This window comes from Pelophylax lessonae, assembly GCF_965119305.1.
Source record: "Pelophylax lessonae genome assembly, chromosome: 9".
NCBI lineage: Eukaryota > Metazoa > Chordata > Amphibia > Anura > Ranidae > Pelophylax > Pelophylax lessonae.
In genome coordinates, this window is record NC_138776.1 from 264385982 (window position 1) to 264401644 (window position 15663).

A 15663-nucleotide genomic window follows, 5' to 3' on the forward strand; every position below is an offset into this window, starting at 1 on the left:
GACAATAACTGGGCAAGAACATGAAGGGACAATAACTGGGCAAGAACACGAAGGGACAATAACTGGGCAAGAACATGAAGGGACAATGACTGGGCAAGAACATGAAGGGACAATGACTGGGCAAGGACATGAAGGGACAATAACTGGGCAAGAACATGAAGGGACAATCACTGGGCAAGGACATGAAGGGACAATAACTGAGCAAGAACATGAAGGGACAATAACTGGGCAAGAACACGAAGGGACAATAACTGGGCAAGGACACGAAGGGACAATAAACAGGCAAAAAATTTTGGGGGAGCATACCCATGTATTTCCAAAGCTGCTGCAGCTATGAACCAAAAGACATGTATATTAAAAAAGAATAGCGCGCAAATGCAAAAGAAATTACTACCAAATCTGAAGAGAGTCCATAAATAAAAATGGGGGTTTGGTCCCACCATATGGCTTGAGCACGATATGGCCATATGGTGGGACCAAACCCCCATTTTTATTTATGGACTCTCTTCAGATTTGGTAGTAATTTCTTTTGCATTTGCGCGCTATTCTTTTTTAATATACATGAAGGGACAATAACTGGGCAAGAACATGAAGGGACAATAACTGGGCAAGAACATGAAGGGACAATGACTGGGAAAGAACATGAAGGGACAATGACTGGGGAAGAACGTGAAGGGACAATCACTGGGCAAGAACATGAAGGGACAATAACTGGGCAAGAACATGAAGGGACAATGACTGGGGAAGAACATGAAGGGACAATGACTGGGCAAGGACATGAAGGGACCGGAGCCCGGTCTACTATCTTCTACAGAAAGGAGAACTGTAAAAATGCATTACCCTACAGAATGCCATCAGGATTGGCCCTTCACCAGTCATCCTTTTATAGATAGCTTGTGGCTCTTTCACATCATTATAATATTTTCACTGTACTGCAGAAGGTGGTATGGTCCATGCATATCTTTCATTGTGTGTTAATCAGTTTTTCTAATCTTGTAAAATAAACATGAATGCTCCGCACATTAATAATAATTTGTTCTGAGTCTTCTTTGTTTTTTTTGTTCAATCTGATTTTATTGAAGAACACGTAAAGGTTTAGATACAAATAATATAAACATATAGTAGGCATGAAGATGAAAATGTAGATGTTATGTATGTCATCCGAGGCCAAGGTGTTGAGAGGGCTCTCCTTGCGGCTAAGTGTGGCAAACCCCTGAATTTCACTGTCCCCCCCCCCCCCTCTGCCAATCCCTCCACTGCCCTTCAGTCAGTGTCCTCCACCTCTCTCTGCCATCCCTCCACTGGCCTCCATTCAGTGTCCTCCACCCCTCTTTGCCAATCCCTTCAGTGGCCTCTGACTACAAATTACATTCAAAATACTAACAGCAACATACAAAGCCATCCATGGCTCTGATACTACAATTGTATATTCTATTCTAATCTATTCTATTCTTTTGTTATTCTATTTTTTCTTTTCCATCACTTTCTGTTCTATTTTATTCTATTCTTGTTTTCAAATTCGATTTCGTTTTTGAATTTGATTAAATTTTGGTTTGAATTTTGGTTCGCATTTTGTTTTGTTATTTCAGTATTTGTTTACTATTGTAAAATACCATTGGAATGAGTTAGAGTGGATACTGCGAGCCAGGCCTTCTTGTCCAACATCATTGGGTGACCTAACAAATGCGCTTCTGGAAGACAGGTCAAACATTCCCATAGACACACTCCTAAACCTTGTGGACAGCCTTCCCAGAAGAGTTGAAGCTTTTATAGCTGAAAAGGGTGGGCCAACTCAATGTTGAACCCTACGAACTAAGACTGGAATGCCATTAAAGTTCACATGCGTGTTAACGCAGGCGTCCCAACACTTTTGGTAATAGAGTGTGTATGAAATAAATGAGTCCTCTGTATATTGGTTATCAAATGAAAACATTGTAAAAAAATAATATGTTGATATAATTATTTTTCTGTATAATCTATGTGTGTGATCATCGATGTAACCTGATAGAAGAATGGATCACGAGGCAAGGGACGGAATGATGAAACATAACGTAGACTTCAGTATTTATATTCCACACAAGGTGGCAATCTCACTTATTGTCAGTGGAACGCTATGACAGGAAGTGATGTCACGTGCAGACAGGAAGTGATGTCATGGCAGACAGGAAGTGATGTAAGTGTACATATATAGGAAGTCCTGGGTGAAAGGTGAGTCGGGAAGTAGCGAGGAGACATCGGTGGAACTGGCAGTAGAGGAGGTAATAGGATCTTATTTTACATTTACACCCAGTAACCCTCGGTAAAAGGAATAGGGGGCACTCTTTACATCTGGAGGAAAAGAGATTTAACCTCCACATACGGAAAGGTTTCTTCACAATAAGAGCTGTTGAAATACGGAATGGACTCCCTCAAGAACTAGTATTGGGCAGCTCGGTAGATTGTTTTAAAAAGTATTTGTGTAGCGCCCTGTAGTGTTCTACTAGTGTGAGTGCAGGAAAATGTATGTTTTGTCTCATGCTTAAACCTGTAAATCTTAATTTGGTCATGGGTTTACTTTAGGTCAAGGCAGGATAACTGATGATTTGACCTAAAGTAAACCCTCTGCAAAGGTCTCTGGTGCCTCCCGGTGGTTCTGGAAAGTTGGAGAACGTTCTAGAAACTGGAGGGCGGAGGCTAGGAGGGGTCGTTATGCATGCTCTGGGGAGCTTGGTCAATTCCTGGGTGATGGGCCTGGCAGGGTGGTTGAACCAGCCCTTAATTATGGATGACTCATGCTGGCAAGGAAGTCTGGTGGGAGATGGAGTGCTGAGGGGACTGTTGGTGGCCCTTGAGGCAAACCTTCTGGTCTTGGTGGGTGGGGGGGTTACATGTATAGGTTTTATATTTATTTTTAACGTTTCCAGGATATTACCATTTTAGGTTTATAGGTGATAACATGCTTGAGGTGATTGTTGCCGTATTATGGACCTTGAAGAAGAGAACACCTTGAAAGCTTGCCCTGAAAAATTGTATGTTAGTGCAAATAAAAAAAGTATGGCAGACCGTACTCAATTGTTTCTGTAGGCAATCACATCAGAGATAGTTGATCCAGGGAATATCCAAACGTTTTTGGAAGACAAGAAAGGATTTTTTCTTCCCAGTTGGCTCAATTTGGACCATAATTTATAGAGGTTTTTAATTTCTTTTAAGTCAACTGTGGGTATAGGATTATGCATATGGAGGTTTTCTATTCATTTATTTTTTTCTATTGGTCAAACAAGTCTCTTCAATATTTTTTCAAGTCGTTTATCCAACTTGAGGAGTGGGAGCCTTCAGAAGAACACAAGGATCTCTCCAAGGACGTCATGATGGAGAATCAGCCGCCCCTCACATCACCGGGTAAGAGGAGACTTTATTGTAAAGGAGAGAGCAGTACGGAGGGTCCACCTAGATCCCCCATCATCTGATAAACACATAGAAACAATGTATTCAGTCAGTGTGTGTGTTTCCTACAGATGGATCCAGTAATGAGAACCCACCAGAGAGATGTCCCTGTCCTCTGTATTCCCGGGATTCCACTCAGGTCAACATTAAAGAAGAGATAAAAGATGAGGATCATGTAGTGGAGGAAGCAGAGTTTCGAGAAGGACACAGAAAGCAGTACCAGGACACCATGATGGAGTCATCCAGCTACAGAAGCCCACTAGAGAGATGTCCCCGTCCTCTGTATTACCGGGATTCCACACAGGAAGATCACACCATCCCCCACCATCATCAGGTAGATGAAGCTGAGCATGTAGACCTAAAAAATCATTCCAAGCTCTGACCGGACATTCATCTACATCTTTTTATTCCTTTTAATAAGTATATTCTGTCATCTTTGGGGTTCAGGGTGAAGAACGGAAAGCCATCAAAGTTGAAGTTAAAGAGGAAGAAGAAGAAGAGAGATTGGTGAGTGGAGATCGGCAGTCTATGGAGGAGACAGGTCCTCTATTCTCTGGAAAAATAACTTGAAAATAGTTCTACGAGAGGACATTCTTCTATGTAATTTCTTGTTCCTTTTCTATTATCTTGGGGTTTAGGGTGAGGAGGAGCTGAAAGACATAAAAGTTGAGGTTGAAGAGGAGAGATTGGTGAGTGGAGATCGGCCGTCTATGGAGGAGAGAGGTCCTCTGTTTTCTCGGGATTCCACCCAGGAAGATCTCACCTATAAAGAGAATGATCAGGTAGATGGGACTGGGGAAAACGAACTTGAAAATAATTCTACGAGAGGACATTCTTCTATGTCATTTCTTATTCCTTTCCTATTATCTTGGGGTTTAGGGTGAGGAGCTGAAAGACGTCAAAGTTGAGGTTAAAAAGGAAGAAGAAGAGAGGTTGGTGAGTGGAGATCAGCAGTCTATGGAGGAGGCGGAGATGATTATGGAAAGTAAACAGGAGGAATCTTCTCTACATATGGACACAAGTAAGTAATAAACAGGGAAACTGTTCACATTTTTATTTAATGGTATGAGTATAGAATATGTAGTTACATTGTTAGATTGAGACAATTTCCCAACTTCTTCATCTCTAGCAGGGTTGGGCGATCGGTTCGGGCCAAGCATGAGTTCAGCCCCGAACATCACCCGTTCGGGTATTCACCCGAGCTTTCAGTGCGCTCAGCGAGATGCTTCCCCGCCAAGCGCACAGTGAATATGTTGTTAAGGAACGGGCCGGGAAGCCTTAACAACAGATGAGTCATCAGCTGTCAGCGGGCTTCCCCACTGACAGCTGAATGAGAAACAAAACATTTCTGAATTTGCTGGCAATAAGAAAACAAAAACGGCATGGAGGTCTCCTCCCAATCCATATCAGGCCCTTTGGGTCTGGTATGGATTATAAGGAGAACCCCATGCCAAAATACCCCCCCCCCCCCCCTCAAATCTATACCAGACCCTTAGGTCTACAAGAAAAAGTGTGGTCTTCAAGCGAGTAATAATTGTTTTCTTACAGATGGACGCTTTCTTCTGAATCCCTCGGAGGGAGATTCTATTTCACCTCCAGATTTCAAGGCAGAAGATGATGACATCACACAATGTTCTCCAGGAGAAGATCCCATTACTCCAACCACAGATCACCGACCTTACCATCTGGAGGGGTCAATGGATCCTTCTAATCCTGAGGAATCTCCTGATAAATCTCATACTATGACCTCAGATGTCCATCTAAGATCTCACAGTGCGGATCAATCAACACATCCATCCAAGGAGTCTTCTTTATGTGACAGGGGTCACATGGGAAAACGTCCATTGAATGAGCGTCCTCATTCATGTTCAGAGTGCGGGAAATGTTTCGCTGCCAAAGGAACACTTGTTAAACACCTAATAATTCACACGGGAGAGCGTCCTTTTTCATGTTCCGTGTGTGGAAAATGTTTCAAGACAATGGGAGTTCTTCGTACACACCAGAGAATTCACACAGGTGAGCGTCCTTTTTCATGTTCAGAGTGTGGGAAATGTTTCATTGATAAAGGAAAACTTCTTGGACATCAGAAAATTCACACGGGTGAGCGTACCTTTTCATGTTCAGAGTGCGAAAAATGTTTCACTTCAAAAAGGAGCCTTCGTACACACCAGGCAGCGCATACCGGTGAGCGTCCTCATTCTTGTTCAGAGTGCGGGAAATGTTTCACTCTGAAGCAAAACCTTATTAAACACCAGAGAAGTCACACCGGTGAGCGTCCTTTATCATGTTCAGAGTGCGGGAAATGCTTTCTTAGGGTTGATCACCTTCTTCTACACCAGCGATATCACACGGGAGAGCGTCCTTTTTCATGTTCAGAGTGCGGGAAATGTTTCATTGATAAACGCACACTTCTTCAACACCAGAAAATTCACACAGGTGAGCGACCCTTTTCATGTTCAGAGTGCGGGAAGTGTTTCATTGATAAAGGAACACTTGTTAGACACCTAAGAATTCACACGGGAGAGCGTCCTTTTTCATGTTCAGAGTGTGGGAAGTGTTTCAAGAGAATGGGAATTCTTCGTACACACCAGAGAATTCACACAGGCGAGCGTCCCTTTTCATGTTCAGAGTGCGGGAAATGCGTCACTACGAAAAAGAGCCTTCTTAGACACCAGGCAGTTCATACCGGTGACCGTCCTCATTCATGTTCAGAGTGCGGGAAATGTTTCGCTCAGAAGGAAGAACTTATTAAACACCAGAGACGTCACACCAGTGAGCGTTCTTTTTCATGTTTAGTGTGCGGGAAATGTTTTACTGACAAAAGAGGACTTCGTATACACCAAGTAAGTCACACTGGTGCGTGTCCTCATTCAAGTACAGAGTGCGGGAAATGTTTTACTGATAGATGGAAAACTTCTAAGACACCAGAGAATTCACATGAGTGAGCGTCCTTTTTTCATGTTCAGAGTGCGGGAAGTGTTTCATTGAGAAAGGAAAACTTCTTGCTCACCAAAGAATTCACACAGGTGAGCGTCCCTTTTTCATGTTCAGAACAGCGGGAAAGATTTCACTGCAAAAAGCAGTCTTCTTAGACACCAAGCATTTCATACCAGTGAGCTGTCCTTTTTGCATGTTCAGAGTGCGGGAAATGCTTTCCTAGGGTTGATCGCCTTCTCTTACACCAGAGAATAGACACGAGCGAGCGTTCTTTTTCATGTTCAGAGTGCGGGAAATGTCTCACTGTGAAAGGGACCCTGTGATTAGACAAAAATGGGAAATCGTGACTATACAAAGACAGCAGTACCAATACATGGGCAACAACCAACCAATGAAGGGACAATAACTGGGCAAGAACACGAAGGGACAATGGATGGGCAAGAACACGAAGGGAAAATGGTTGGGCAAGAACACAAAGGGACAATGACTTGGCAAGAACGTGAATGGACAATAACTGGGCAAGAACGTGAAGGGACAATGACTGGGCAAGAACATGAAGGGACAATGACTGGGAAAGAACATGAAGGGACAATGACTGGGCAAGAACATGAAGGGACAATGGCTGGGCAAGAACATGAATGGACAATGGCTGGGCAAGAACATAAGGGACAAGAATTGGGCAAGAACAGGAAGGGACAATGACAGGGCAAGAACATGAAGTGACAATAACTGGGCAAGTACACGAAGGGATAATGACTGGGCAAGAACATGAAGGGACAATGATTGGGTAGGAACATGAAGGGACAATAACTGGGAAAGAACATGAAGGGACAATAACTGGGAAAGAACATGAAAGGACAATGGCTGGGCAAGAACATGAAGGGACAATGACCGGGCAAGAACATGAAGAGACAAGGACTGGGCAAGTACAGGAAGGGACAATAACTGGGCAAGAACATGAAGGGACAATAACTGGGCAAGAACATGAAAGGACAATGACCGGGCAAGAACATGAAGAGACAAGGACTGGGCAAGTACAGGAAGGGACAATAACTGGGCAAGAACATGAAGGGACAATAACTGGGGAAGAACATGAAGGGACAATGACTGGGCAAGAACATGAAGGGACAATGACTGGGCAAGTACAGGAAGGGACAATAACTGGGCAAGAACATGAAGGGACAATAACTGGGCAAGAACATGAAGGGACAATAACTGGGGAAGAACATGAAGGGACCGGAGCCCGGTCTACTATCTTCTACAGAAAGGATAACTGTAAAAATGCATTACCCTACAGAATGCCATCAGGATTGTCCCTTCACCAGTCATCCTTTTATAGATAGCTTGTGGCTCTTTCACGTCATTATAATATTTTCACTGTACTGCAGAAGGTGGTATGGTCCATGCATATCTTTCATTGTGTGTTAATCAGTTTTTCTAATCTTGTAAAATAAACATGAATGCTCCGCACATTAATAATAATTTGTTCTGAGTCTTCTTTGTTTTTTTTGTTCCATCTGATTTTATTGAAGAACACGTAAAGGTTTAGATACAAATAATATAAACATATAGTAGGCATGAAGATGAAAATGTAGATGTTACGTATGTCATCCGAATGTGTTGAGAGGGCTCTCCTTGCGGCTAAATGTGGAACACTCCTGAATTTCACTGCCCCTCTCTGCCAATCTCTCCACTGGCCTGCGCTCAGTGTCCTCCACCCGTCTCTGCCAATCTCTCCACTGGCCTGCGCTCAGTGTCCTCCACCCGTCTCTGCCAATCCATTCACTGGCCTCCATTCAGTGTCCTCCACCCCTCTCTGCCAATCTCTCCACTGGTCTCCATTCAGTGTCCTCCACCCCTCTTTGCCAATCCCTCCACTGGCTTTCATTCAGTGTCCTCCACCCCTCTCTGTCAGTCCCTCCTCTGCCCTCCATTCAGTGTCCTCCACCCCAATCTGCCAATCCGTCCACTGGTCTTCATTCAGTGTCCTCCACCCCTCTTTGCCAATCCCTTCACTGACCTCCATTCAGTGTCCTCCTCCCCTCTTTGCCAATCCCTTCACTGACTTCCATTCAGTGTCTTCCACCCCTCTCTCACAATCCTTCCACTGCCCTCCATTCAGTGTCCTCCACCCCTCTCTGCCAATCCTTCCACTGGCCTCCATTCAGTGTCCTCCATCCCTCTCTGCCAATCCCTCCAGTGGCCTCCATTCAGTGTCCTCCACCCCTCTCTGCCAATCCCTCCAGTGGCCTCTGACTACAAATTACATTCAAAATACTAACAGCAACATACAAAGCCATCCATGGCTCTAATACTACAATTGTATATTATATTCTAATCTATTCTATTCTTTCGTTATTCTATTTTTTTCTTTTCCTTTATTTTCTGTTCTAATTTATTCTATTCTTGTTTTCAAATTCAATTGGAATGAGTTAGAGCAGAGACTGCGAGCCAGGCCTTCTTGTCCAACATCAGTGACTGACCTCACAAATGTGCTTCTGGAACACGGGTCAAATCTTCCCATAGACAGACTCCTAAACCTTGTGGACAGCCTTCCCAGAAGACCTCACAAAAGCGCTTTTGGAAGAATGGTCAAACATTCCCATAGACACACTCCTAAACCTTGTGGACGGCCTTCCCAGAAGAGTTGAAGCTGTTATAGCTGCAAAGGGTGGGCCAACTCAATATTGAACCCTACGGACTAAGACTGGGATGTCATTAAAGTTCATATGTGCGTGTAAAGGCAGGTGTCCCAATACTTTTGGCAATATAGTGTATATGAAATAAATGAGTCCTCTCTATATTGCTTATCAAATGAAAACATTGTAAAAAAATAATATGTTTATATAATTATTTTTCTGTATAATCTGTGTGTGATCATCGATGTAACCTGATAGAAGAATGGATCACGACACGAGGCAAGGGACGGAATGATGGAACATAACGTAGACTTCAGTATTTATATTCCACACAAGGTGGCGATCTCACTTATTGTCAGTGGAACACAATGACAGGAAGTGATGTCACGTGCAGACAGGAAGTGATGTCAGGTGCAGACAGGAAGTGATGTAAGAGTACATATATAGGAAGTCATGGGTGAAAGGTGAGTCGGGAAGTAGCGAGGAGACATTGGTGGGACTGGCAGTAGAGGAAGTAATAGGATCTTATTTTACATTTACACTCAGTAACCCTCGGTAAAAGGAATAGGGGGGCACTCTTTATGTTTGGAGGAAAAGAGATTTAACCTCCACATACGGAAAGGTTTCTTCACAATAAGAGCTGTTGAAATACAGAATGGACTCCCTCAAGAACTAGTACTGGGCAGCTCGGTAGATTGTTTTAAAAAGTATTTGTGTAGCGCCCTGTAGTGTTCTACTAGTGTCAGTGAGTGCAGGGAAATGTATGTTTTGTCTCATGCTTAAACCTGTAAATCTTAATTGGGTCATGGGTTTACTTTAGGTCAAGGTAGGATAACTGATGCCTTGACCTAAAGTAAACCCTCTGTAAAGGTCCCTGGTGCCTCCCGGTGGTTCTGGAAAGTTGAAGAACGTTCTGGAAACTGGAGGGCGGAGGCTAGGAGAGGTCGTTATGCATACTCTGGGGAGCTTCGTCAATTCCTGGGTGATGGGCCTGGCAGGGTGGTTAAACTAGCCCTTAATTATGGATGGGTCATGCTGGCAAGGAAGTCTGGTGGGAGATGGAGTGCTGAGGGGACTGTTGGTGGCCCTTGAGGCAAACCTTCTGGACAGCTGTGGGTATAGGATTATGCATATGGAGGTTTTCTAATCATTTATTATTTTCTATTGGTCAAAAAAGTATTTTCAATCTTTTTTCAAGTCGTTTATCTAACTTGAGGAGTGGGAGCAGGGGCGTAACTACAGGGGTTGCAGGGGTTGCAATCGCTACCGGGCCCCATGCTCCAGGGGGCCCGGTAGCAAAACAGTGGGTGAACCTCTAGGATCTCAAAGGTCACACTTGCGACCGGGCCCTGGCATTTCACCACTGTGGGGAGGCCCCAAGATTGCAGGAAGGGGGCCCACTGCAGAACTTGTGAAAGGATCCTGATGCGGGACCATAATAAAAGGCCATGCAATGAGAGTAAAGAGCCCCAGGATTAGTGGGAAGAGCCCCGGGCTTGAAGGGAAGGGCCCCGGCCAGGGGTCTGGGGGGCCCTTCATGGTTTCTTGCATCGGGGCCCTGAAGGTTCTAGTTACGCCTCTGAGTGGGAGTATTTAGAAGGACACAAGGATCTCTCCAAGGACGTCATGATGGAGAATCAGCCGCCCCTCACATCTTCGGGTAAGAGGAGACTTTATTGTAAAGGAGAGAGCAGTACGGAGGATCCACCTAGATCCCCCATCATCTGATAAACACATAGAAACAATGTATTCAGTGTGTGTGTTTCCTACAGATGGATCCAGTAATGGGAACCCACCAGAGAAATGTCCCCGTCCTCTGTATTCCCGAGATTCCAGTCAGGTCAACATTAAAGAAGAGATAAAAGATGAGGATCATGTAGTGGAGGAGGCAGAGTTTCAAAAAGGACACAGGAAGCAGTACCAGGACACCATGGTGGAGTCATCCAGCTACAGAAGCCCATTAGAGAGATGTCCCCGTCCTCTGTATTCCCGGGATTCCACACAGGAAGATCACACCATCCCCCACCATCATCAGGAAGATGAAGCTCAGCATGTAGACCTAAAAAATCATTCCAAGCTCTGACAGGACATTCATCTACATCTTTTTTTTCCTTTTAATAAGTATATTCTGTCATCTTTGGGGTTCAGGGTGAAGAACGGAAAGCCATCAAAGTTGAGGTTAAAGAAGAAGAAGAAGAGAGATTGGTGAGTGGAGATCGGCAGTCTATGGAGGAGAAAGGTCCTCTGTATTCTCGGGATTCCACCCAGGAAGATCTCACCTATAAAGAGAATGATCAGGTAGATGGGACTGGGGAAAATGAACTTGAAAATAGTTCTACGAGAGGACATTCTTCTATGCAATTTCTTATTCCTTTCCTATTATCTTGGGGTTTAGGGGGAGGAGCTGAAAGACATCAAAGTTGAGGTTAAAAAGGAAGAAGAAGAGAGGTTGGTCAGTGGAGATCAGCAGTCTATGGAGGAGGGGGAGATGATTATGGAAAGTAAACAGGAGGAATCTTCTCTACATATGGACACAAGTAAGTAATAAACAGGGAAACTGTTCACATTTTTATATAATTGTATGAGTATAGAATATGTAGTTACATTGTTAGGTCGAGGCAAATTCCCAACTTCTTCATCTCTAGCAGGGTTGGGCGATCGGTTCGGGCCAAGCATGAGTTCAGCCCCGAACATCACCCGTTCGGGTATTCACCCGAGCTTTCAGTGCGCTCAGCGGGATGTTTCCCCGCCAAGCGCACAGTGAATATGTTGTTAAGGAACGGGCCGGGAAGCCTTAACAACAGATGAGTCATCAGCTGTCAGCGGGCTTCCCCACTGACAGCTGAATGAAAAACAAAACATTGTAGAATTTGCTGGCAATAAGGGAAAAAAAAACGGCATGGAGGTCTCCTCCCAATCCATATCAGGCCCTTTGGGTCTGGTATGGATTTTAACCGCTTGCCTGCTGGGCACTTAAACCCCCCTTCCTGCCCAGCCCAATTTTCAGCTTTCAGCGCTGTCACACTTTGAATGACAATTGCGCAGTCGTGCAACGCTGTACCCAAATGAAATTTTTATCATTTTTTTCAAACAAATAGAGCTTTCTTTTGGTGGTATTTAATCACAGCTGAGGGTTTTATGTTTTCCTTAACCAACAAAAAAATCCTCAAATTTTGAAAAAAAAAAAAAACCAAAACAGTTTTTATAGTTTGTTATAAAATTTTGCAAACAGATAATTTTTCTCCTTCATTGATGTGCGCTGATGAGGCTGCACTGGTAGGCACTGATAGCCTGCACTGGTGGGCAGAGATAGGCTGCACTGGTGGGCATTGATAGGCAACACTGATAAGGCAGCACTGATAGGTGGCATTGATGGGTGGCACTGAAGGGCATTGGGAAGTGGTGCTGAAGAACACTAATAGGCGGCACTCATGGGTATTGATGGGTGGCACTGGTGAGCACTGGTAGGTGGCACTGGTAGGTGGCACTGGTGGGCACTGGCAGATTGCACTGGTGGGCACTGGTAGGTGGCGCTGGTGGGCACTGATGAGTGTCACTGGTGAGCACTGGTAGGTGGCGCTGGTGGGCACTGATGAGTGTCACTGGTGACCACTGGTAGGTGGCACTGGTGGGCTCTGGTGAGTGTCACTGGTGAGCACTGGTAGGTGGCGCTGGTGGGCTCTGGTGAGTGTCATTGGTGGGCACTGGTAGGTCACACTGGGGGCACTGGTGAGTGTCCTTGGTGGGCACTGGTAGGTGGCACTGGGGGCACAGAATCCTTACCTCTTTGGGACCCATGTCCTTCTGACAGCAGCCGGCGATCGTTGTTGTTCTTCTTTCTCGCACTGACAGTGTGAGGAGGAAAAAACAATAGCTGATCGCCGGCTGCTGTTTACTTTACATGATCAGCTGTCATTGGCTGACAGCTGATCACGTGGTAAGGGGGCGGGATCGCCTCCTTACTCCAATCTGTGATCAGCCGAGTCTTATGGACCCACCAATCACAGAGCGATCCGGGCCGCTCCGCAGGGAGGACGTCAATGTACGCCATCCCGGCAATTTAGGTCTTCTAGTTAAGGAGAATCCCCTCGCCCCCCCAAATCTATACTTAGGTCTACAAGAAAAAGTGTGGTCTTCAAGCGAGTAATAATTGTTTTCTTACAGATGGACGCTTTCTTCTGAATCCCTCGGAGGGAGATTCTATTTCACCTCCAGATTTCAAGACAGACGATGATGACATCACACAATGTTCTCCAGGAGAAGATCCCATTACTCCAACCACAGATCACCGACCTTACCATCTGGAGGGGTCAATGGATCCTTCTAATCCTGAGGAATCTCCTGATAAATCCCATACTATGACTTCAGATGTCCATCTAAGATCAATGGATCCTTCTAATCCTGAGGAATCTCCTGATAAATCCCATACTATGACCTCAGATGTCCATCTAAGATCAATGGATCCTTCTAATCCTGAGGAATCTTCTCATAAATCCCATACTATGACCTCAGATGTCCATCTAAGATCTCACAGTGCGGATCAATCATCACATCCATCCAAGGAGTCTTCTTCGTGTGACAGGGGTCACATGGGGAAACGTCCCTTGGGTGAGCGTCCTCATTCATGTTCAGAGTGCGGGAAATGTTTCGCTGCCAAAGGAACACTTGTTAAACACCTAATAATTCACACGGGAGAGCGTCCTTTTTCATGTTCAGAGTGTGGGAAGTGTTTCAGGACAATGGGAGTTCTTCGTACACACCGGAGAATTCACACGGGAGAGCGTCCTTCTTCATGTTCAGAGTGTGGGAAGTGTTTCAGGACAATGGGAGATCTTCGTACACACCAGAGAATTCACACAGGTGAGCGTCCTTCTTCATGTTCAGAGTGTGGGAAGTGTTTCAGGACAATGGGAGATCTTCGTACACACCAGAGAATTCACACAGGTGAACGTCCTTTTTCATGTTCAGAGTGTGGGAAATGTTTCATTGATAAAGGAAAACTACTTGGACACCTGAAAATTCACACAGGTGAGCGTCCCTTTTCATGTTCAGAGTGCGGGAAATGTTTCACTTCGAAAAGGGGCCTTCGTGGACACCAAGCAGCACATACCGGTGAGCGTCCTCATTCATGTTCAGAGTGTGGGAAATCTTTCATAGATAAAAGCACACTTCTTCGACACCAGAAAAGTCACACAGGTGAGCGTCCCTTTTCATGTACAGAGTGCGGGAAATGTTTTGCTGCCAAAAGAACACTTGTTAGACACCTAAGAATTCACACAGGTGAGAGTTCCTTTTCCTGTTCAGAGTGCGGGAAATGCGTCACTGCGAAAAAGAGCCTTCTTAGACACCAGGCCGTTCATACCGGTGAGCGTCCTCATTCATGTTCAGAGTGTGGGAAATGTTTCGCTCAGAAGGAAGAACTTACTAAACACCAGAGACGATCACACGGATCTTTCAGGGGTGGGGTTTGATAGAAAAAGGTCTACAGAGATATATATGGTCCTCCAAACAAACAAGGCTGAGTTGGTCCCACACTCACATAGATGGGTCTAACCATGGCCAGGTATGGCAATACACGGAGGAACAAAAATGGGCAATCATGACTATACAAAGACAGCCGTATCACTACATGGGCAACAACCAACCAATAGAGGCAATACATAGGCAAGAACATGAAGGGACAATAACTGGGCAAGAACACGAAGGGACAATGACTGGGGAAGAACATGAAGGGACAATAGCTTGGCAAGAACATGAAGGGACAATAACTGCGGAAGAACATGAAGGGACCGGAGCCCGGTCTAATATCTTCTACAGAAAGGATAACTGTAAAAATGCATTACCCTACAGAATGCCATCAGGATTGGCCCTTCACCAGTCATCCTTTTATAGATAGCTTGTGGCTCTTTCACGTCATTATAATATTTTCACTGTACTGCAGAAGGTGGTACGGTCCATGCGTATCTTTCATTGTGTGTTAATCAGTTTTTCTAATCTTGTAAAATAAACATGAATGCTCCGCACATTAATAATAATTTGTTCTGAGTCTTCTTTGTTTTTTTTGTTCCATCTGATTTTATTGAAGAACACGTAAAGGTTTAGATACAAATAATATAAACATATAGTAGGCATGGCGATGAAAATGTAGATGTTACGTACAGTGCCTTGCAACAGTATTCGGCCCCCTTGAACTTTTCGACCTTTTGCCACATTTCAGGCTTCAAACATAAAGATATAAAACTGTAATTTTTTGTGAAGAATCAACAACAAGTGGGACACAATCATGAAGTGGAACGAAATTTATTGGATATTTCAAACTTTTTTAACAAATAAAAAACCGAAAAATTGGGCGTGCAAAATTATTCAGCCCCCTTAAGTTAATACTTTGTAGCGCCACCCTTTGCTGCGATTACAGCTGTAAGTCGCTTGGGGTATGTCTCTATCAGTTTTGCACATCGAGAGACTGAAATTTTTGCCCATTCCTCCTTGCAAAACAGCTCGAGCTCAGTGAGGTTGGATGGAGAGCGTTTGTGAACAGCAGTTTTCAGTTCTTTCCACAGATTCTCGATTGGATTCAGGTCTGGACTTTGACTTGGCCATTCTAACACCTGGATATGTTTATTTGTGAACCATTCCATTGTAGATTTTGCTTTATGTTTTGGAT

At 44.5% G+C, this 15663-nt stretch overlaps 3 protein-coding genes across 4 annotated transcripts in view; 2 read left to right on the top strand and 1 right to left on the bottom strand.

The window, feature by feature from the left end:
- The window catches only part of LOC309562677 (uncharacterized protein), a 420285-nt gene that overhangs the window by 244788 nt on the left and 159834 nt on the right, over window positions 1-15663 (bottom strand). The window lies entirely within an intron of this gene.
- Window positions 1-15663, top strand: part of LOC309564435 (uncharacterized protein) — a gene marked incomplete at its 5' end in the record, with an annotated part of 253943 nt that overhangs the window by 174160 nt on the left and 64120 nt on the right. The window contains 3 exon segments of the mRNA XM_082269065.1: window positions 5632-6283; window positions 6370-6449; window positions 13608-14434. Of these exon segments, the coding sequence (XP_082125191.1) occupies window positions 5632-6283; window positions 6370-6449; window positions 13608-14434 (1559 nt within the window).
- The window catches only part of LOC309563916 (uncharacterized protein), a gene marked incomplete at its 3' end in the record, with an annotated part of 182514 nt that overhangs the window by 105910 nt on the left and 60941 nt on the right, over window positions 1-15663 (top strand). The gene's annotated exons all lie outside the window — the stretch shown is intronic.